This window comes from Carcharodon carcharias, chromosome 22, assembly GCF_017639515.1.
Source record: "Carcharodon carcharias isolate sCarCar2 chromosome 22, sCarCar2.pri, whole genome shotgun sequence".
NCBI lineage: Eukaryota > Metazoa > Chordata > Chondrichthyes > Lamniformes > Lamnidae > Carcharodon > Carcharodon carcharias.
The window spans coordinates 30,013,270-30,038,269 of record NC_054488.1 but is presented as its reverse complement, the minus strand read 5'-3'; the positions used below and the strand labels follow the sequence as shown (position 1 = coordinate 30,038,269).

The window sequence follows — 25,000 nt, the reverse complement described above, 5'->3', positions numbered from 1 at the left end:
AAATACTTTGCAGGTCAGGCAGCACCTGTGGAGAGAACCAAATTTAACGTTTCAGGTCGATGACCTTTCCCTGGTCCAATGAAAGGTCATCAACCTAAAACATTAACTCTGTTTCTCTACCCAGATGTTGCCTGACCTGCTGAATATTTCAAGCATTCTTTGTTTTTAGTTCAGATTTCCAGCATCTGCAGTATTTTGCTTTTGTATCCATTGAGCAAGTTATTGCCATGTAAATCCTGTTTAATAGCCCTGTTAACTATACCATCCATCAGTTTGCTGTAGATTTGATTTGCCCTGCTTTGTGTGGATTGGACATAACTGGGCAATTTTCCACATTGCTGGGTAGATGGCAATGTTGAAGCTGTACTGGAACAGCGTGACAAGGGGTGCAACTAGTTGTGGTACACAAGTCTTCAGTACTATACCAGCATGTTGTCAGGGCCCATAGCTTTACTGTATCCAGTATGTTCAGCCTTTCCTTGATATCATATGGTGTGAATCGAATTGGCTGAAGACTTGCAGCTGTGATGCAGGCGCCTCAGGAGGTGGCTGAGATGGATCATTGGCTTGGAACTTCTGGCTGAAGATGGTTGCAAATGCGTCTGTCGTGTCTTTTGCATTGATGGGCTCCCAAATCATTGAGGGTAAGGATGTTTGTCCAGCCTCCTCTTCCTACTACAGTGGCAGTTTAATTGTTCTTCTTCATTCAAAATGGAAAATTTTTCAACATGTCAAGACTGAAAGCCAATACAAAATTGCAACATGTGCTGATGATGCTGCACTGGTTGCCCAGACAGAAAATCAGCTCCCAAGGCTCATGAATCATCTGTCCCATGTCTGTGTAAGAGATGACCGTACTTGACTGCACCAACATTCTGAGGCTGCATTCCCATCATCTCTCGCAGATGGAAGAATGCTAATCTTCGTTCACGACTTGATGTTGCAGGATTGCAGGACTTTTACCTGATATGTTGGTTTGTGGGATTGCTGAGCTTTGTGTATAATATTTTGTTTCTACTGTTTAACATGCATGTAGTCCTGTGTTGTAGCTTCACCACATTGACATCTCATTTTTAGATATGCCTGGCATGTTCTCATTGAAGGTGATAGTAGAGTGAGAGATATGCCAGGCCATAAGGTTATATATTGTGGTTGAATACAATGCCGCTGCTGATGATGCCCCAGAGCACCTCTTGGATGCTGAGTGTTAAGCTATCAGATCTGTTCTGAATCTAATTACATACAAATGTACAAAGTAAGAGTAGGCCATTTGGCCCCTCAAGCCTGCTCCACCATTCAATAAGATGACTGAAAGAATTGCGACCTCGCAATCACGTCTACCCCCAATAAAGAGTAATATTTGATTTGAAATGTTAATTCTGTTTCTGTCTCCACCAATGCTTCCAGACCTGCTGAGTTTTTTTTTAGCATTTTCTGTTTTAATTTCTGATTTCCAGTGTCCGCCGTATTTTTGCTTTTATTTCAGGCTAACTGGCCTGTTTTTTTCTCTCCCTCCTTTCTTGAATAGAGGAGTTACATTTGCAAACTTTCAATCCTCTGGTGCTATTTGAGAAATCAAGGAATTTTGGAGAATCATAACCAGCACATTTACTATCTCTTAGTTCTCTCTCTTGTAGAACCCTTAGATGTTTAAGCCATCATGTCCTGGGGAATTGTTGGATTTTAGTTCCTTAAATTTTTCCAATACTCTTTGCTGATATTAATTACCTTAGGTTTCCCTCTCTTTTTAGCTCCCTTTATTTCCGTTATGTAATTTGTGTCATCTATGAAAACAGACACAAAATATTTGTTCTGCTGTCTCTGTCACTTCTTCATCCCCCATGATGATTTCTGCTGATCTCTGAAGGACCAATGTTTATCTTGGCTACTCTCCCCCTTTTGATATAGTTGTAAAAGCTCTAGCAGTCTATTTTCATATTTCTGGCTAGTTTACTTTCATTCTATTTTTCCCTTTTTATTAACTGTTTGGTGACCTTTTGCTGGTTTCTACAACATTCCTAATCCTCAGGCTTACTATCCTGAACTACTTTAGTGAGCTGCAGATGGATTTTTTTTGTTAAATTTTTGTTTCTCAATGGAATGTAATTTTGTTAAACATTTTGAATCTTTTGTCTAAACGCTTCCCACTGTTTATTGATTGCCATAACTTTTAGTCTATGTACCCATTGAACTTTAGCTATGTAATTGGCTTTGATTAAGTTTATTCTTGGGACTGGAGTTTGTTCCTTTCAAACTTAATGTGGAATCAATTGTATTATGGGCACCTTTTCCCAAAGAATCTTATAATTTGAGATTACCAATCAACCTGCCCCATTGCACAATACAGATCTAAAATGGTTTTATTCCTTGTCAGTTCCAAATGTATTGTTCCAGGCAACTGTCAGGAAAGCATTCTACAAAATCATCTTGTCGACTACCTTTACAAATAGATTGGTCCAGTCTCTATGAAGATTAAAGGTCACCACAATTATTATATTGCCTTTGTTACAAGCTCCAAGAATTTCCTTTTTAATGCTCTGTCGAACAATATAACTACTGCTTGGGGTCCTGTAAATTACTTCCACCAGCATTTTCTGATCCTTGTCATTCCTAACCTTCACACACAATGATTCTACTTCCTGATCTTCTGAGCCAAGATCCTTTCTCACCACTGACCTTATGCCATCCTTTTCTATCAAGCCAACTCCTCTTTTTCCATTCTGTCTGTCTTTTTAAACTGTTATGTGGACTGGAATGTTTATTTCACAATCTTGATCACCTTGGAGCCATGTCCCTAATGGCAGTTGGATCTAAGTTGTTTATCTTTATTTGCAACATTAGCTCATTGGTCTGATTGTGAATTGTTCGCATATTTAGATAAATTATTCTTTGCATGGATATTATTCATTGATGCACTATTACCTTTAAAACTCCGTCTCTTCCTGTCCCATAACTGCCCATCCTTACCTAAATTGCTACACTGTTCTATTGTCTCAACTTCTCAGATTTCTAAATTTCCCTTAAACTGAACTCACCCACCCCTCATTTAGGTTAAAGTCCTATGCACAGACAAGCTAAACAATTCACTAGGATACTGATCTAGCCTGTTTAATTGTAGCCATCCTAATGGAATAGAAACCTCTTTCTTGGGTGCGCCATGAATCAAAATCCCTTCTTCCCACACCACTGTATTTATGCATTTAAATCTGCTTGACCATGTGCCAATTGGCGTGTTTCCCAGGTAGCAATCAGAGAGTATTACCTTTGAGATTCTCATTTTAATTTGGATCCTAACTCCTCAAACTTTCTCAGTAGAACATTATTCCCAATTCTATCTATGTTGTTGGTTCCCACGTGGACTATGACAACAGAATCCTCCCCCTCCCATTCCAAGTTTGTCTCCAGTTGCGAGAAGATGTCCTGAACCCTGGCGCCGGTCTAGCAACCAAACCTTTGGAACTCCCAGTCATGTTTGCAATTACAGTCTACATTCCCCTGTTTGGAATGTACCCATCCTGTGCCTGAAACTTCTCCTTACACCCATTGTTCCATTGCAGCTTCTCCTGTAATTCTTTGGTTCCCTGACTAGATCCAATCTCATCCTATTGAAGTTAGCCCTATTCCAATTTAGAAGTTCAACTTCAGATTGTTCCCTATTCTTCTCTTTTACTAATGTAAACTTTATGCTATGATGATTGCTTATATCCAAGTGCTCTCCCAAGGCTAATTGGTCTATTTGGCCCAGCTCATTTGCCAGTAGAAGATCCAACAATGTCTCCTTTTCAGGTGTGAAATAAGGAAATTTTTCTGCATGCAAAGTTTGGAACTCTTCTACAAACTGCAATTGATGCTAGATCAATTGTTACATTTAAGAATGAGATTGATAGATTTTTGTTAACCAAAGTATTGAGGAATACGTGGCAAAGGCCATGATTGCTTTGAACGGCAGAACAGGCTGGAGCAGCTAAATGGCCTATTCTTTTTCCTACGTTCCTAATGCTTTCTGTCAGGAATATTGAGTCTGTATTCTCCGTGTCAGGGATAAAATGAGAGCAAGAGAAACAGGAGCCTCGAGTCTGCTTCATCATTCAATCATATCAGCCATTATCTTATCTTGGCTTCAACTTCACTTTTTCTGCCTGCCCCCCCTAATGTACATCAAACATCTGTGTAACTCAGCCTTTAATATATTCACTGACCTAGCCTCCACTGGTCTATGTGGAAGAGAATTCCAAAGGCTCACAGCTATCTGAGAGAAGAAATCCCTTCTCATCTCTTCCTTAAATGGGAGGCCCCTTATTTCTAAACTGTACCCCCAGCTCTGGATTTTTCCATGGTGGGGGGCATCAACTCAGGATCTACCCTGTCAAGGCATCTCAGAACCTTTCTTGTTTCAATAAGGTCACCTCACATTCTTCTGAATTCTGAGGAGTTGGAGGCCAAATATTCTCACTTGTTCATATGCTTATATGTTCACTTTGGCAGGAAGAACAAAAAAGCAGAATATTACTTAAATGGAGAACGGCTGCATAATTCTGAGTCACAAAAAGTTAGTGTGCAGGTACAGCAAGTGATTAAGAAGGCTAATGGAATGCTATCCTTTATTACGAGAGGGATTGAACATATAAGTAAGGATGTTATGCTTCAGTTATACAGGGCATTGGTGAGACTGCGCCTTGAATACTCTGTGCAGTTTTTGTCTCCTTATTTAAGGAAGGATGTCAATGCATTGGAGGCGGTTCAGAGGAAGTTTACTAAATTGATATCTGGATTGAGTGGGTTGTCTTATGAGGAAAGGTTGGACAGACTGACCTTTCCTAATAAGACAGAGTGAGGGGTGATTTGATTGAAGTATACAAGATCTTGAACGGCCTTGACAAGGTGGACGTGGAAAGGATGTTTCCCCTTGTGGGTGAGTCCAAAACTAGGGGGCATTGTTTTAAAATTAGGGGTTGGCCTTTTAGGACAGAGATGAGGAGAATTATTTTCTCTGAGGGTTGTGCAACTTTGAAACTCTGCCTCAGAAGGCGGTGGAAGAGGGGCCATTGAATATTTTTAAGGCAGAGGTGGATAGATTCTTGTTAGGCAAGGGAATCAAAGGTTATTGGGGGTAGATGGGAATGTGTAATTCGAAATACAAGATGATCAGCCAGGATCTTAATGAATGGTGGAGCTCAAGCGGCCGAATGGTCTACTCCTGTTCTTATTTCCTATGTTATTATGCTCAACCTTTCCTCGTAAGACCGATCTGTCATTCCAGGAATCGATCCAGTGAACTTTCTCTAAACTGCCTCCACTGCAATTATATCCCTCCTTGAATAGAACCATAGAAAAGTTACAGCACAGAAGAGGCTATTCGGCCCATCTTGTCCATGCCAGCCCGAGGACACCCAGGTGCCCTTTCTAATCCCACCTTCCTGCACCCGGCCTATAGCCCTGCAGCTTACAGCACTTCAGGTGCAGATCCAGGTACTTTTTAAAAGAGTTTAAATCTTCTGCCTCTACCACCAACTTGGGCGGCGAATTCCAGACACCCACTACCCTCTGCAAAGAAAAGTTCTTCCTCATGTCCCCCCTACAGCTTCTGCCACTTATCTTGAATCTATGTCCCCTGTTTCTAGAATTCTCCACCAAGGGAAACATTTTTATCCTGTCCACTCTATCCATTCCCATCATAATTTTGTACACCTCAATCAAGTCACCTCTAAGCCTTCTTTGTTCTAAGGAGAATAACCCCAACCTATCCAATCTCTCCTCGTAGCTACACTTTCCTAACCCTGGCAACATTCTTGTAATCCTCCTCTGCATTCTCTCCAGAGCTATTACGCCATTCCTGTAATGTGGTGATCAGGACTGCACACAATACTCCAGTTGTGGCCTCACCAGTGCTTTATACAATCCCAACATCATATCCTTATTTTTATGTTCTATACCTCTGGCAATGAAGGAGAGCATTGCATATGCCTTGTTTATAACCTTGTCTACTTGAACTGCTGCCTTCCGGGACCTGTGTACTTGTGCACCAAGATCTCTCACTTCATCTACCCCTTTTAGTATATTCCCATTTATTGTGTAATCCCGGTAACTGTTTGACCTCCCTAAATGTATGACCTCACAGTTCTCTATGTTAAGATCCATCTGCCACTTTACCGCCCACTCCACCAACCCATCTATATTGTTTTGGAGATTATGGCTATCCTCTACACTATCCACTTCTTTGGGTTATCTTTAACTTTACTTGCTAATCGTTTTTCATGCCCTTTCTTTGCTCTCTTTGAGTTTCTTATTTCCTTTTTTACTTCATCCCTGCACTTCCTATATTTATCCAGTGCTTAGTTCTTTGTGCCGATCATACGCCTTTTTCTGTTTGATTTTCCCCTGTATTCCTCTACACAACCGGGGTGTGGGGGGGGGGGGGTTGGTGGTGGTGGTGCGGGTGCTGCTAGATTTGACAGTACCACTCTTATTTTTGTTGGGGACATGTCTACTTTGTACAATTAGGATCTCACTTTTTAGTGCTTCCAATCTTTGTGTCATCTGCAAATGTCCCAATCGTGCCCCCCACGTTCACGTCCAGATCGTTAATATATAACACAAACAGCAAGGATCCCAACACTGAGCCCTGTGGAACACCACTTGAGACAACTTTCCATTCACAAGGGCATTCATCGACCATTACCCTTTGTTTCCTGTTACAAGGCCAACCTTTTTTATCCAGTTTGCCACATTACCCTGAATCTCATGTGCTTTTACTTTCCTAACCAATCTGCCATGTGGGGCCTTGTCAAATGCCTTGCTAAAATCCATGTACACAACATCCACTGCACTACCTTCATCAACCCTTCTTGTCACTTCCTCAAAGAATTCAATCAAATTAGTGAGGCAAGACCTTCCTTTAACAAATCCATGCTGTCCATCCCTGACTAATCCATGCCTTTCCACATGACAGTTAATCCTATCTCTCAGGATTGGTTCTACTAATTTGCTCACCACCGACGTAAGACTAACTGGCCTATAATTGTTTGATGTTTCCTTTGTTCCTATTTAAACAATGGAACTATGTTTGCATTTCTCCAGTCCTCCAGTATCTCCCCTGTATCTAGTGAAGATTGGAAAATCATCCTCTGAGCATCTGCTATCTCCTTCCTTCAGCAGCCTCGGAAACAATCTATCTGGCCCTGGTGACTTATCAACTTTCAAGGATTTCAACCTTTCGAGAGTACGTCCTCTCTCTTTATGACTATCCCATCCAATATCTCGCAGTGTTCCTCCTGGACTACTATATCTACATCCTCCTTTTCCTTTGTAAACATGGAGACAAAATATTCATTCAAAACCCTTCCCACAGCCTCTGCATCTACACACAAGTTTCCATCTTCATCTCTGATAGGTCCCACTTTTTCCTTAACTAACCTTTTAGCATTGATGTATTGGTAAAACATCTTTGGGTTATCTTTAACTTTACTTGCTAATCTTTTTTCATGCCCTCTCTTTGATTTTCTTATTTCCTTTTTTACTTCATCCCTGCACTTCCTATATTCATCTGGTGCTTAGTTCTTTGTGCCGATCATATGCCTTTTTTTTCTGTTTGATCTTTCCCTTTATCCCTCTAGACAATCGGGGGGGTGGGTGGGGGGGCTAGATTTGACAGTACCACTCTTATTTTTGTTGGGGACATGTCTACTTTGTACAATTAGGATCTTGCTTTTTAGTGCTTCCCAGTGTTTTATCCTCCAGCAGTGCTGTTCAGTCCACCTCAGCCTAGTCCCTTCTCATTTCTGCAAAATTTGCCTTGCCCCAGTTCAAGACTTTTACTATGGCCTTATCTCTGTCCTTTTCCATGGTAATGCTAAATCTAACTGAATTGTGATCACTGTCCCCGATATGGTCGCCAACTGTCACTTCACCCACTTGACCTTCTTCGTTCCCCAAGATTAGGTCTAGAATTGCATCTCCTCTCGTTGGGTTTGTCACTAATTGGTTGAAAAAATTTTCCTGGACACACAGCATGAATTTTTCTCCCTCAGTGCCCCTTATATTGTTTGAATCCCAGTTGATATTAGGATAGTTGAAGTCTCCTACTATTATTGCCCTCTTGTTCTTACAAGCAGAGATTTGCCTACATATTTGTTCTTCTATCTTCCTTTCACTATTTGGGGGTCTGTAGTATACTCCCAGTAGTGTGACTGCCCCTTTTTTATTTCTAAGCTCAATCCATAAAGCCTCGTTTGTTGACCCATTTAGCATATCATCCCTTCTCACAACTGGAATTGATTCTTTAACCATTAGTGCTACCCCCCTCCTTTTTTTATCTCCTACCCTATTGTGTCCGAAGACTTTATAACCAAGAATATTAAGCTGCCAGTTTTGTCCCTCCTTTAGCCAGGTTTCCATTATAGCAATGACATCCTGCTGCCATGTGTCTACCTGTGCCCTTAACTCCATCTACCTTGTTTGTAATACTCCTTGTATTGAAGTTTAACCCTGTCAATTTCCCTTGCTGGACACTTTTTAAACTTTGCTTCTCCTGTAACTCCATGTCTGTCACAACGTCCCTAGCTAATGTTCTACCTCCATTTTTCTGATCTGAATCTGACCTATCTGATCCTACTCCTGGGATCCCATCCCCTTGCTATACTAGTTTAAATACTCCCCAATAGAACTAGCAGATGCCCCTGCAAGGACACTGGTTGCAGCTCTGCCCGAGTGCAGCCTGTCTGGTTTGTACAGGTCCCACCTTCCCCAGAACCGGTCCCAGTGCCTCAAGAATCCTTCCCGGCTACACCATCTCTCCAGCCATTTGTTCACTTGGTCTATCCTCTTATTCCTGCTCTCGCTAGCACATGGAACTGGGAGTAATCCTGAGATGACTACATTTGAGGTCCTGCATACAGATAAAACTGTACACAGTACTCTGGTGTGGCCTCATCAGTGCTGTCCAGTCATAGCAAGACTTCTCTACCTTTATACTCCATTCCCCTTGCATTTCCCTCCCAAACAACACTGTGGGTGTACCGACACCACATGGACTGCAGCGGTTTAAGAAGGCAGCTCACCACCACCTTCTCAAGGGCAACTAGGGATGGGCAATAAATGCTGGCCTAGCCAGCGAAGCCCACATCCCATGAACATGTATAAAAAAGAATTAAGGCCAACATTCCATTTGCCTTAATTAGTTTCTGTACCTGCATGCTAACTTTTTGTGATTCATGTAAAAGGACGCCCAGATTGTTCTGTACTGCAGCATTCTGCAGTCTCTCTCCATACATATAACATTGCTTTTCAATTCTTGCCTTCAAAGTGGACAACCTCACTGGTGAGATTGCATAACTTGCTTTCCTACCTATTATTGTGTTGCTATCATATTTGGCTACAGTACACTTGGCCCCTTCATTAAAATAGTTAATATAGATTGTAAATAGTTGAGGCCCCAGCACTGATCCCTGTGGTATTCCACTACTTACAGCTTGCTAACCTGGAAACGCCCCATTTATCCTGACTCTCTGGTTCTTGTTTCATGCTCATTATGCACATTATGTCTGAGATATTGTGTTTCTTACACCCTCTGTGTCAGGGATATTGTGACCATTGTACCCACTCTACAAGGGATACTGTGTTCAAGATTAGTCGTTAAGTTGGAGAGGGATGCCCATGATATTCTGCCTTTTCTCAAAGGTGGTGAACATCACACGGTCAGAGTAATGCACCAATAAGGATTTCCTTATATATGAAGCAGGTTAAAAAGTGAAATGTTTTTGAAAGTACGGTACCTCAAGATGGAATCAGATGGTTAATATGCTTTTTCCAGACTCATCTTCCACATCTTGCTCAGTGTCTGTCCTCTGGTTTGTTATTTGGTAGGCAGATCCCCTTTAATCCTTTAATTTTTCTTTTTCTTTTACCTTCTGCCTTATGTAAATACCTTGGGATATGTTTCTATGTCAAAGGAGCGACATGAATTCAATTCATTGTTTTAGGCAGAATAGAGAATACCTAGTGGAGTCTCCAGTGCAAGTTTCAGAGCAAAGGACCCAGTGACGGAGCTGTCAGTTAACCAAGATGTTACTAGTGCATAAAGTGACTAGAGAGTGTTCATACATCATCTATTTCTCAGGACGAATTGCAGCTTAATTAGTGCCTCGGTCAATGCCTCAGCTTCCTGACTGATTAACATATCAAACAATCGTGGCTGGTATTACAGCCCAAACATCTTCAACCTCCAATTTGAAATTGTCGTGAGGGAACACTGTGTCTATTTTATTGTAAAAACACATGATATTGAGCACAGAAGTTGCCCTTTGGTCACATGGCTGAAAGATTAATTTTGGTGGAGCCTGGTGAATTGTTTGTCAGAGAATTGTGTATAGCAATGGATCAAGATCAAAGTGTGTGATGAAATAAGGCTGTTTTATGCAAAAGAAGTATTCTAAAATGAGTCAGGCCGAAAAACTGTTTCCTTTTGTTGAATTTTAAATTCCTCTCTGGTCACTGTGGAGGTGCCAGAGGACTGGAGAACACCTAATGTGGTTCCGCTATTTAAGAAGGGTTGTAGAGATAAACCAGGGAACTACAGGCCAGTGAGTCTCACGTATGTAGTAGGGAAACTATTGGAGAAAGTTCTGAAGGAGAGTATCTATCTCCACTTAGAGAGGCAAGGTTTGATCAGGGATAGTCAGCATGGCTTTGTCAGAGGGAGGTCATGCCTAACAAATTTGATTGACTTTTTTGAGGAGGTGACCAGGTGTGTTGATGAGGGTAGTGCAGTTGATGTAGTTTATATGGATTTCAGCATAGCTTTGACAAAGTCCCACATGGGAGACTTATAAAGAAGGCAAATGCACATGGGATACAGGGTAATTTGATAAGGTGGATTCAAAATTGGCTTAGTTGTAGGAGACAGTGTGATGACAGAAGGATGCTTTAGTGACTGGAAACCAGTGTCCAGTGGCCACAGGGACCTTTGCTCGGTCCCCTATTATTTGTCATTTATATAAACGACACAGATAACTATGTGGGAGTTAGGATTAGTAAGATTGTGGATGACTCAAAGATTGGCTGGGTGGTTAACAGTGATGTTGAGTGTCTTGGGCTACAGGGAGGTATAGATGGCCTGGTCAAATGGGCAGATAAGTGGCAGATGGAATTTAACCCTGAAAAGTGTGAGGTGATACACTTTGGAAGGAATAATTTGATAAGGAAGTATTCAATGAACGGCATGACACTAGGAAGTTCTGAGGAACAAAGGGACTTGGCGTGTGTGTCCATAGATCTCTGAAGGCGGAGGGGCATGTTAGTAGGGTGGTGAAAAAGGCATATGGGACACTTGCCTTTATCAATCGAGGCATAGATTACAAAAGTAGGGAGTTCAAGTTGGAGTTGTATAGAACCTTGGTGAGGCTGCATCTAGAGTACTGTGTGCAGTTTTGGTCGCCACATTATAGGAAGGATGTGATTGCACTGGAGGGGGTGCAGAGGAGATTCACCAGGATGTTGCCTGGGATGAAACATTTAAGTTATGAAGAGAGGTTGGATAGACTTGGGTTGTTTTCGTTGGAGCAGAGAAGACTGAGGGGTGACCTGATTGAGGTGTACAAAATTATGAAGGGCATGGACAGGGTGGATAGGGAGCAGCTATTCCCCTTAGTTGAAGGGTCAGTCACAAGGGGACATAAATTCAAGGTGAGGGGCAGGAGATTTAGGGGGGATGTGAGGAAAAACGTTTTTACCCAGAGGGTGGTGACGGTCTGGAATGCACTGCCTGGGAGGGTGGTGGAGGCGGGTTGCCTCACATCCTTTAAAATGTACTTGGATGAGCACTTGGCATATCATAACATTCAAGGCTGTGGGCCAAGTGCTGGTAAGTGGGATTAGGTAGGTAGGTCAGGTGTTTCTCATGTGTCGGTGCAGACTCGATGAGCCGAAGGGCCTCTTTTGCACTGTGATTCGGTGATAGCTGAGCTAGCTTGGTATATGCAAGCTTGATTGAATAAAAGCAATGCCTGAACTAATTTGCAGCACATTGCTTGAAGTGCATGGGACAACCTTGGCAGCACAGTTGAGTGGTGGAAAATCCTGATTGGGAACAACTAGAGCTGACTGTCTCCACCACATTGGTGTTGGGACAGATAATGGTGTACTGGGATAGATTCAGATGAGCAAATTGATAAGTCTGGCTGCTGAAAACCAACCAGGACAGCCCACCTCTTAGAATGATAATGACAGCGATTTCATTGGAGCAGTACCACCTCCAATTTCCTGTTCACATTGAATGCCATCCTAGCGTGGACATATATAATTACACCTCCATCGATGCTGGGCACTCCGTACTTAATAGTATTATGGGAACGTTTTTAAAATGTTCGCGATAAGGACTTCACTATTAGTGTGTGCTGGCTTATCGTCATCACATGGACTGCAGAAAGTTAAGAATGCTCACGAACTCGAGGACAATTATGGATGGACAATAAGTGATGGCCTACTAATGATGGCCATGTCGAATGAATTAATGATAAAAAAACAGGAGAAACTCAACTGCAGTGGTTCAGTTAAATTGTGCATCGTCACAGTCCTTTTTGAAAGCTTTCTCAACTTTCTCCCTTCTTTTCAAGGTTTCATTAACTGGAGCTCAGCTCCACAGCTACTTCCCACTTTCTAGTATTCAAACTTCAGTTGAAATTTTCAAGACTGCTATTGAACTCAATTTACCTGCCTTTTCTCCATGTTCTGGGATACCCTTACCAACAAAAATCTGAGTTGAGGAGCAGATACAGATCAAACATGATCATAGAGAATGGTGAAACACGCTGGGCCTCTTTCTGTTTGACTATGGAGATTTCACAACCTTTCTTATCTACCTTTCATCCAGTGATCTCACACAAACATTTTCCCAGCCATGCAGGAAACCTGACTGATTTTTTTTCACTTCCTCCCTATCCAAGACGTGTTGAGGTCAGCGCGAACTGAGAAGACGAGTGGATTTTGCTTCCACCCATCACTGAAGATTCTGCAAGCAGTTGAGAATTATTGGAGCACGTGTCCATCAATTCAAAGAGCGCAGAAATACAATATCCAATTTGTTGAACCATTCACAGCTGAATGTACTATTTGGGTCTCTTCCCACTCTGATCACAGGTTCCACAAAGATACCAGATGGTATTAATGTAGCTGCTGTAATTCAGAGCTGGATGTGGAAGTAATAAGTTACAGCATGTTGCAAAGGAACAAGGAGCAGAATACAAACAAAATGAACAATTTTTGAGTCATTACATTTCTCTTTTCATGTGTTTTGGGGATTTTTCGAGAGACTGCAGAGGAGATTCACAAAATTGATTCCAGGGATAAAAAACTGTAGCTATGAGGATAGATTGGCAAGGTTGGGACTGTTTTCCTTGGAGAAAAGAAGGCTGGGAGGAGACTTGATAGAAGTATTCAAGATCCTGAGGGTATGGACAGGGTAAATAGTAAGAAACTGTTCCCACTCGACAGCGTCAAGAACTAGAGGGCACTGATTCAAAATAATTGGCAAAAGGAGTAAAAGTTATGTGAGGAAAATTTTTTTCACCCAGATGGTGGTTGGAGTGTGAGGAGAGATTGGGCTGACTAGGCCTGTATTCACTGGAGTTTAGAAGAATGAGAGGAGATCTCATTGAAACATGAAATTCTGACAGGGATGGACAGACTGGATGCAGGGTTGATACTTCCTGAACGAACTTCCTGAAAGGGTGGGGGAGGCAGGTTTGATCAAGGTATTTAAAAGGGAATTGAATTGCTACCTGTAAAAAAAGTAATGTGCAAGGTTATGGGGATAACGCAGGGGAGTGGGACTAAGTGCAATTTTCATAGTCCAGAAAGTCCAAATCCAGAGAGGGTTCCCTGACAAAAAGGTTCCAGTGCAGGCTGGTTCCTGGCCGAATGCAGAAGTGCAGAATTCCTTTAAAGATGAGGGGATTGAAGTTAGATTGATATTCAGAGACTTGGGCCAGGATTCTCCGTGCCTGCCAGCATCAGGCATGTTCATGAGCAGACAATATGGCAAGAAGGGCAAAAATGAGTTTCATGTCGTTGTGAAACCAGTTTGCGATCACCTGCTCTGTATGCCGATGACGGGCCTCATTCCCTGCCATCTGACATCGGGAACCTCATTGTAATGTTATAAGGCCAGTACGCTGGACTCATTCCCCCCCACCCCACACAGTGAGAGCTGAGGAGGCAGTCTCCAGAGGAGATGAGGCCAGATAGACATGTGAGGTTTTGTGTGTGAGAATGGGTGGTGATGTCCCTTGATCTGGCAGTGAATGAGATGCCAGTGAACGTGTGGTGGGCTTGAGTGTGTGAGTTTAGAGTGATGAAATGGTTGCCATACCCTGGCTGCAAGGATGAGATCATTCATCCTCTATCAGCATTGGATGGCCAAATTCTTCTGAGAAACATTGGCGCTGATCACCACTGCCATCGCCTACCAAGCTGGAATGGTAATGTAGTTGCCCTCCTGCAGCCAGGGGTCAGGGTGGGGAGTAGGGGAGGTAGAGGACATCACAGCGGGCCTCCATGGCATCCAAAAGGCACTCGAGGACTGCAGCCTTCTTGCCTTTCGGGACCATGTCTTCTTTGCTGCAGTCCTGGGCTGGAAGCATTGAGCGCAGCTGTACTTTAAATGTGGTGCCCAATGTGTTGAAGTGGCGAGATTTCGGCGTGGTTGGCGAATCAGAACCCGCCCATCATTGAAATGGTGTGTTTCCCAGGAATGCATAAGTAATGTGGTGGGTTTGGGACGAAATGGATTGAAAACCCACCATCGCGGCTGATGGGAAAAACATCGTTTTACCCGCCTGCTACTGCACTTATTGCAAATCTGGGAGGATTCTGCCCTTGGTCTGCTAGGCAGGCAATGACTGAAAACTCCAGAGAAACAGGCTTCGAAGCGGCTCAGACTAATAGCAGCCTGCTTTGTCAGCCTGAAGTCCTGCTTTTTGATGATTGGGGTTGGAGTTAAATCAGCAGACTGCCCTAGGAGGCTAGAAATGAAATATTCAATTGCTGTCCAAAGGCTCGAAGGAACATTTGATATCGCTCATTAATGAGTTAATTGCAGCTTAACAAACAATTTCTGTATCTCTGGCCAAAATCTATTGTTTACCTTAGGAGTGAGATGGTGGCTGTTAGCGCCTCTGCAGGTATATTGAGTTTCGATGCCTCTCCATTTGTTATTATCTCGGCTGGGGGAGCCATATCATCTGCAAGTCCCCTGGCTTTGTGGATTATAATGTGTTCTTACAATGAGGTGTAAGATTCCATAAGGATGAGGGTGAAACTCCTGTAATTGTAACTGATGTTGGAAATTTCTAGAAACTGTGGCCAATCTAGTGAATCATGTGACCTGTAGCAGACATATTTTAGGTTAGCAAAGTCAATTTTTAAATGAGCAATAAAATAGTTTAAGCTACACAGTTTATGATCCCTTTTATTGTCTTAGGGACACATCAATTGTTTTTATATCATGGCATAAGAAGATGCAAACCCTTTGAACTATCAAATGGCTTTATTTGCTTGAAGCAGGTGATGAACTGTAGGCACATTATATATTTTCCTATATTACTTCACTCGCTCTCTCTTTAAATGGAAATTACTTACTATAACCATAGTCTAGCTTAACTACTTTAGGCTTGCCATGACTCACTGGGGATAGTGCGCAATAATATTAAGCCCCGCTGTTCTCTGAGCCGTGACAAATGTGAAAAGTTTGACCGAACCACCGGATTGCTCCAATTCTACCCAACTGTTTAATTTAGGTGAACAGAATACAGGTACCAGGTTTGTAAAGTTAATAAGTAAATAACTGTTTATTGAACAAATTGTCTTTAGTGGCAAAAGAAAGAAATAACTTCTAACTCTATAACTTAAACTTTACCCCTTCTTAAACCCCAATACACAAACGCGCGCACACACACACATAAGACACACAAAACATGGGTTTTAAGGGTGAGATAAAACAGTCCTTTATAGGCTGGTAATGAAAGTTTCAAAGCACAGGTCCCCCCTGTGGCTGTTGGTTGTGAGATTAACACTGACTGAAAAGCTGACTGCTAGTATAATTCTAGAGGAGGTGTGTCCTGATTGTCAAACTGCCACTCAAAGAAGACTCATAGGAATACAGGAGCAGGAGTAGGCCATTTGGCCCCTTGAGCCTGCTGCACCATTCAATAAGGCTGATCTGGTTGTGGTCTTAGCTCCAATTTCCTGTCTTCCCCCCATAACCCTTGACTCCCTTGCCTAACAAAAATCCTTGTCTAACTCTGCCTTAAATAAATTCAAATACCCAGCCTCCACTACTTTTTGTGGAGGAGAATTCTCCCTTTGGGAGAAAAAGCTCTCCTCATCTCCACCATTCCGAAAAAGACCCATTTAACCCTATTCTGTTTCCTGTTAGTCAATCAATCATTTATCCATGCTAATGTTATCCCCTCCACCATGTGCTCTTATCTTATGTTGTAACCTTTGATATGCTACCTTATCAAATACCTTTTGGAAATCCAAGTACACCATATCTACTGGTGCCTCTTTATCCACCTTGAATGTTACTTTGTCAAAAAACTGTAACAGATTAATTAAACACCATTTCCCTTTCACAAAGCCATTTTGGCTCTGCCTGATAAATCATGATTATCTAAGAATCCTGCACTAACCTCCTTAATAATGGATTTTAGCAGTTTCCCTATGACTGACTTCATATAATTGAGAATTTTTCAGAATGTTTCAGATTAGATTTCAGGCTTGTCAGTAGCCCAAGTTTGTACCTATCCTGTGATCTGCGCCCAAAATAAAAACAGCAGAGGATGGATTGGAAAAGTAGCCACATATCAATATTAAGTACACAACCAGTCTCTGACAATGGCTAAGATGTTCAGTATTCAACACATTACTCTTGGGTTGAGCAATTTATGCATTAAACAGCAATTATATGAGCCTCCAGTATGCTGACCAGAACTGAATGCAGTGCTGTAATTGTGGCCTAGCCAGAGCTTTATAAAGGTTCAGCATATCTTCCCTGCTTTTGTACTCAATACCTCTATTTACAAAGCCCAAGATCCCATGTGATTTAGTGACTACTCTTTTCATATGTCCTGCTGTCTTCAATGATCTATGCATGTGCACCCCGAAGTGTCCCTGTCCCTGCACATTCTTTGTGTCATTAAATCTGTTGCCCCTCCCTACCCCTGCCAACAGAATGCATCACCTCATGTTTCTCTGCCATTTGGCTGCCCATTCTGCTAGCCCATCTAGGCCCTTTTTGCAGTCAATAAGTATCATCCTCACTGTTTGCCACTCCTCCAAGTTTGGTATCATTAGCAAATTTTGAAATTTTGCTCTGTATTTCAATATCCAAGTAATTTATATATATATATATATATATATATCTATATATATATATATATTGATATTGACCCTCCTAATCCATGAGCCACAATTTTGTTAACCAGCCTTAAGTGGTACTTTGTCAAATGCTTTCCTAAAATACTTAGACAACATCCATTGCATTCCCTTTATTAACTTCCTCTGTTCCTACATCAAAAAATTAATGAGATTAGTCAAGCATGATCTGCCTTTTACAAATCCGTGCTGTCTAACCTTAATTAACTCAAACCTCTCCAAGTGTGTTGACTTTTCTCATTTATTGCTTCTAAAGCTTTGCCCACTACTGCTGTCAAACCAGCCAACCTGTAGTTAACAGCAATGGATGATAACACCCTTTCTTGAATAAGGTTGGCACATTTGCAACTCTAAAATCCTCTTGAACCTCTGCTTTATTCTAGGAAAGATTAGAAGTTATGGCAAGCCCTTGCATTAACTCCACCCCCACTTTCTATAGCATCCTGAGGTGCAAGCCGTCCAGACCAGGTGACTTATCCACTCTGCCCATAACCAGACTCTCCAGTACCTCCTGTCTCTCATTCTTCACCCCATCCATTACCTCTACCAACTCCGCTTCTGTTAATGTTGTCAGATTCTTCTTAGTAAGCACTGATACCAGGTACTTGCTAAGTATGCTGGCCTTGCATTGTGCCTTTCAGCATATTTAAAAAAAAATATTCTTTCATGGGATGTGGGTGTCGCTGGCAAGGCCAGCATTTGTTGCCCATTCCTAATTGTCCTTAAATCAAGTGGCTTACAACATCATTTCAGAGGACCATTAAGAGTCCACCACATTGCAATGGATCTGGAGTCACACGTAGACTAGGCCAGGTAAGGATGGCAGATTTCCTTCCCTAAAGGGCATTAGTGAGCTGGATGGTTTTTTAACAACAAATGACAGTGGTTTCATGGTCATCATTACTGAGATTAGATTTCAAATCCAGACTATTAAGTAAATTTAAATTCCACCAGCCGCTGTGAGGGGATTTGAACCCTTGTCACCAGAGCATTAGCCTGGACTTTGAATTGCTATTCCAGTGACATTACCACTACACCCTTTTTGTCCCCAATAGGGTCTACTCCAACTCTTACCATCCACTATTTACATGCCAGTAGAATATTTTTGGGCATGTTAGTGATACTGTTGGAGCTGCTGTCTTTTGGATGAGCTGGGTACAGAGTTTTCTAGTGAGTTGAGCTGAAAAAATACTAAACTGTTGGGTGTGTTGGATAAGAACCTGACTCAGTCTGCTTATGAGAAGGAGCATTTGCAATTGAATCAGCAATACAAGTTTACTCCAGCCTGCAACTTTTCGGCCTTGACTTTCAAACATAAAAACCTGTTTGAGGGTGCCAATTACACGTAAATGTATTAATACAGGAGAAAGGGCACAGGAGGTGGTGAGGGGTGGGGGGCTGGCGGGGGTTGTGGTTGTCAGAGACAGAGACCAGGATTTCGGGCCAGGGCCAGAAATTGCTACCCGAAGTCAACAGACCTTTGGGTGGTCTGTCAAGTTTTCCTACGATGATTCCCACCATGGGTGGGACTGGAAAATCCCGGCCAGAGTGTATTGATTGATTATTTTAAGCCTCTCTAAGGTCTGTTTAACTTAATTTTGAAGAATTATCTTTGCGTTAAGAGAGTATTAGTGGATGAGGCTCATTCTATAAGTTCTCCAAACTGGACAAGGTCATTAAGAAGAGGAAGTAAGTCAGAAAGTGGGCCTAGTAAGAAGGGCAGACTTGGGGAGGTGAGTTTCGCTTTGGGCCAGAGCTTGGACCAGAATGAGTTAAAATAGGGGAAATTGTGAAAGGTCTGGATTTCAATGCATTGAGGGAGAAGAGCAGGTTTGAAATAGAGACAAGCGGAGATCATTCTGGAATGATGAATGTAATGGTCCGTAGAATTTTGTGAGAGACCATTTTGAGATTTCAGGAATCCATTTTAAAGATCTAAAACTATGCTGATAACCACTGGTAGAGTGGGAGTTTTGGATGCTGTGAAATCTAGTGAAAATATATAATCGTGGGTGGAAATGCTGGATTTCTGACTGGATTTGTAAAAGGCATTTTTTTTATATTTGTCCACAGAAGGGGAGGGAGAAGAGAACCAAATTGCCAGATAGCAATGAAGTGGACAGTTCTGACAGTCGGCATCTGGGGCCCAGCCGGCGGCTGAGCCCATGGAGAGTGAGTAAGGAGCACCCAGGCAGCACTGCCAGCATACTAAGGACTAGTTTAGTAAGACACAAGCCTGCAGCGCGGCGCAGGATGTCCCCAAGAATCCACTTTGGCGATACCATCCAAAGTGATCCGTCCAACAGCAGAAATACCAGTGATGTGAAAGGGGAATCAAAGAATGGGGACATCGGAAGCGTGGGAGGAGCCCCTCAGCCCACCAGCAATGACTTCTTACCTAACTGCGACATCGTGGGGAAGGATGCCTTGTCTGCGTTAGCCAGAGCGAGCACTCAGCAGTGTCAGCAAGAGATCACCAATGTTGTTTGTTTACACCAGGCTGGGAAACTGATGCCACACTCTGTTCCTCGCTCCTGTCACCTCTCAGGTACAATGCAGCAATAACGCTTAATTTCTTTCCACAAAGAGTGTATGGGGTTACTGCAAGCCCTTTTTATCTAAATCTTTACTGTTAAATTTTGAGCTCAATTAGATGAGAGATTTTCTTGCTGCAGTATGGGAACACACATTATTTCACAAACTGACTGACAGTATCAAGCACTCCCTGACCTGGGTTCAAATCCAAAGTGACCAGATGAAATGTTCCCCGCTCAATCTCCAAGGTGCATTGAATTTAGTGACTGGGGCTAAGTGATTGAAAGATTAGTTGTAATTAATCTCACAACTCATTAATCTTGCATTTATAACACATTAAATAGTTAAAAATAACTTGAAATGGAGGTAGTAATTGTATTATTTATATTATCATCCAAAAACCAATCCCACACCAAACCCCTAATGGTTTTGTCTGTGTTCAGCTCATTTGCTGCGACACAAACAGAGCACTTGGCAAAAAAATCCATTTGGACATTGTGAATAAATTTATTATTCTAACTTAAATTCTGAGCTAATAAAATATTCATTTTAAAATAAAATTCTTTATTTTGCCTGTGTCCACACTGTTATTCCATATTTCCCTTATTTCCTCTCAATTTTAAATGTTCCCCTTTTCTCTCATCTTGCTTGATTATAACTATTTTCCCCTCTTTTTTTTAAAGGGATATTCATTTTACTTGTCTTTATTCTTTAACCACTCTGCACCTGCTGCCTCTTATTGGAGGTGCAATGGGAGCAAGTTTGGTACAACAGGGTGTTCATTGGCTTAGAAAAAGCCCAGATTCTGCATATTAATAATGTTATATGGTCTATCTCTGACATTACAACACATCTTCTCAGCTGATATCTCTACTGGCTAAACTTATCAGCTGCCAGATTATTAAATTTCCTCCACCAACACACCACCTCAATATTTATTAGGGTGGTCATCCTGCCGAACCCTAAGTAGAGCCCCCCCTTCATTGATGAATCATTCTCCTCATTGGTACAAACAGCAGAATTGAATAATGTACCAGAAACCATAATCCTCTGATATAACTGTCACAAGCCATGGTCAGATGAGTTCAATGCAACAGCACTAACAACAACAACTTATATTTATATGGCACCTTTAATGTCCCAAGGCGCTTTACAAGAGCATTACAAAGCAAAGTATGATCTTATGTCTTATAAGGAAATAATAGGTCAGATGACCAAAAGTGTGGTCAGAGGTTGTTTTTAAGAAGTGTTTTAAAGGAAGAAAGTGAGTTATAAAGGTGGAGAGGTGTAGGGAGGGGATTCCAGAGCTTGGAGCCTAGGTAATTGAAGGCACAGCCACCAGTGATGCAGCAATTATAATTGGAAATGCACAAGAGGTTGGAATTAGAAGAGTGTAAGTATCTTGGAGGGTTGTAGGTTTGGAGGAAATTACAGAGATAGGGACATGCAAGACCATGGAGGGATTTGAAAACAAAGATGAGAACTCTAGAATCAGGATGTTGCTTGCCAGGAGGCAATGTTGGTCAGCAAGCGTAGGAATGAAAACTTCTTGTATTTTCAAGACATCAATAGATTTCTACATATTAAAAACATCAAGGGATACATGGATAGTGCAGGAAAATGATGTTGGGGTAGAAGAATAGCCATTGATTTCATTGAATGGTGGACCAGGCTTGAAGGACTAAATGACCTATTTGTGCTCCTATTTCTGAAGTTCTTAAAAGGGAATGGGACTTTCTGCGAGTGAAGACAAGGGCAGCAGAGTTTTGAATGTTCTCAAGCTTATGGAAGATAGAATGTGGGTATGTGCATAAGAATAGTCCAGTATAGAGGTAAATACACAAGGCAGTGGATGAATTCAAAGTTGACAGCCCACAAAAAGAATGCGAAAAATCAATGACAGGAACAATAAATGAGAGAAAAATCAACCCTGTATGTGGGAGAGGCAAAACCAGGAGCTGCTCTCCTCCAATCACGAATTCTGTCTCTCTCATGCTCAATGTGTGAATTCCTCCAATCACAGGCCCCCACTCTCCCACTGCTGGTCAGTTTCAAGAGACAGAGTCTATCATTGGAGGAGCAGCAAGGGTTGGAGAGAGGGACTTTTGAATGGAGAAGTTGGAGCAGTTACTCTGGCTGAACCCACTGCTATCATCATGCTGAGCTTGAACCTGGGTGAGGGAGAGCAGGATAGCAAGAAGCAGTAGGAGACCACACTCAGCGACGCTCATCTAAGGTCAGCAGCCTTGGGTGCTGGTTAGGGCTGTGCTCTGGCTCAGGTTCAGGGGATGGAAGCAGCAGAAGCAGGAGGGGCAGACACAGGCTGAGAAGATAGAGAAATGGTGGACCTGAGTGAATTCTATTGTCTTGCTTTCAAATCCTATAAAGACACTGACAACTTGGCCTGTAGAGACATTCTCATGAGAACTATTGATTTTGTCCCTCTATGTAGTGTGGAGCAGGAGCTGCATTTGGAAATGCAGGTGTTTTGAAGGATTTCTGAATGGAAGGCAGTGATGAGTGGTTTAAGCAATAGGCAATCTCAAGGAAGTTATAGTTGCCTGGTGAATCGATAGTGGTGCTGTTGGCTGCCATGCTACTGGTGAATTTTTGCTTGAACTTATTGGGTTTTTTTGTATTTTATTTAAATTGATTGTAAGACTTACTTTTTAATTCCACCTCTAGCAAGACTTTAGTAAGTCATTACTAGAATAGTATGCAGCAAAGTGTAAAGAATTGGATAAATATTCAAAGGAAAAAGTGTTGCAGGGCCATGGGGCAAGAGGAGGCAGGAGTGGGGACTAATTTGATACCCTCTTTCAAAGAGCCAGCACAGGCATGTTGGTCTGAACGGCCTCATTCTGCTTTGTAACATTCCATGATTTCAGACAGGCAGCATACCTCTGACTGTTTCTGTACAGCCTTTCATAGTCCGTTGTAATAAGTATGGCATTGGGGAGTATTTAGTGAGGTAACCGCCCCTACAAAGTGTCATGTGTCTTTAATGTAACGGGTGCAGCTGTGCTAAGGGTTTTCAATCGATGTTTCATTAAAGCACAGATGATCATGTGAGGAGGTACATTAGCTTGGGAAAAAAATTATTGAAATGTGAAGTATAAGTGAATCAAACCATCTGTTATCTGATGTTTCCAAGTTAAAGATTTAATATATATTTGTAATGGTATTTCTATGTAAAGAAGGAAACCCCAAAAAAGTGCAAACCAGGTAATGAGTTTGTAAGTTAGTGAGTTACTGAGAATGAAAAAGAGCCCCTGAAAATCACAAATTAGCCCCTGAGAATCAAAAAGTAGCCCTTGAGAAAATCTCAAGAAGAGCCCTAAAAAAAAGATTATTTTGACCCCTGTAACGAAGGCAACAGTTGAGCTGAGCAAGGCTGAAGTCATGCAATGTTAAGGAGGTGGAAATAGGTGGCCTTACTGAAATCATGAATATGAGTTCGGAAGCTCATCTCAGGATCAAATGTTCTGAGATTGCGAACAGTCTGGCTTAATCTCAGAATGTTGCCAGGGAGAGGAATGGAGTCGGTAGCTAGGGAACAGAGTTTGGAGCAGGAACTGAAAACAATGGCTTTAGTCTTCTCAATATTTAATTGGAGGAAATTTTGTTCATTCAACACTGTATGTCTGATAAACAGTCTGATGATTTAGCAACAGCGGAGGGGTTGAGAGAGACATAGTGAGATAGACCTGGGTGCCATCAGCATACATGTGAACACAAACGCTGTGCTTTTGGGATGATGTCACCATGGGGCAGCAGGTAGATGAGAAATAGGAGGAAGCCAAGGATAGGTACTGTGGGGACACAATAGGTAACTTTGTGGGAGCAGGAAAATAAGCCATTGCAAGTGACTATGATTAGATAGATAAGAATGAAACCTCATGAGAGCAGCCCTGCCCAGTTGGATGACAGTGGAGAGGCATTGGAGGAGGATGTTGTGGTCAACTGTTTCAAAGGCTGCAGAAGGACAGGAGGGAAAGTTTACCTTTGTTACAGTCACAAAGGTTGTCACTTGTAACTTTGGTAAGAACTGAGGCCACATGCTGTTCCTTAAACCCTGGCAGTCTAGATCCTGAAGCCCAGGCAACTCAACCCTATCAGTGCTTATATTTCTCATTTGTTGCTTTGCCCTGTTTGAATTTCCTGATCCTGAAGGCTTGGAAAGAGCGTTCATAGCTTTGTTCCTTCATTGGTGCAGAAATCCTATATCAGAACACCTTTTCTCCTTGCATTCTCTGCTGAAGTGAGGTTGTTGGCAATTTCTCACTAACCATGGCAAAGTGCCATGAGTTTTTACTACGGGTAGAGCAAGAAGGCAGGCCCTGACTACCTCAGCCGGAGCAGGGATCAAAAACCCTGTAGTGTGGCATTAATCTGGTCTGTATTCTAACTGTCTAGCCAACTGAGCTAATTGGCCCTCTTCAGAACACTAAGATCTATTATATCAGCAGCTGAGATATTAATGGGAACAGCGATTTAAATTTTTTTGGCACCCTTTGGCTCTCAGTTTTCACTCATATGGCCCACGAAGGAAAAAGTTGGGATAGCCCTGGCGTAGAGATAAAGCAGATTTCTGCAGATCCTTGAAGACAGGGTATTCCCACACTGATTTTCCAGTAGGTTATTGTTATCAGAGTAAAGATCACAGAATCCTAACGGCTCAGAAGGAGGCCATTCGGACAATCATGTCTACACTGGCCCTCCAAATGAGCATTATGACCTAGTGCCATTGCCCTGCCTTTTCGCCGTACCCCTGCACCTTGTTTCTATTCAAATAATCATCTAATGCCCTCTTGACTGCCTCGATTGAACCTGCCTCCATCACACTTTCAGGCAGTGCAGACCAGACCCGAGCCACTCATGTGAAAAAGTTTTTCTCATGTCATATTTGCTTCTTTTTCAAGTCACTTTAAATCTGTGCCCTCTCGTTCTTGATCCTTTTACCAGTGGGAACAGCTTCTCCCTATCACTCTGTCCAGTCCCCTCGTGATTTTGAAAACTCCTATCAAGTCTTCTCTCA

At 42.1% G+C, this 25,000-nt stretch overlaps 1 protein-coding gene across 1 annotated transcript in view; it reads left to right on the top strand.

The window, feature by feature from the left end:
- Positions 1-25,000, top strand: part of xylt2 (xylosyltransferase II) — a 324,124-nt gene that overhangs the window by 81,374 nt on the left and 217,750 nt on the right. The window contains exon 3 of the mRNA XM_041216822.1: positions 19,501-19,975. Within this exon, the coding sequence (XP_041072756.1) occupies positions 19,501-19,975 (475 nt within the window). The remainder of the gene's footprint in view (positions 1-19,500; positions 19,976-25,000) is intronic.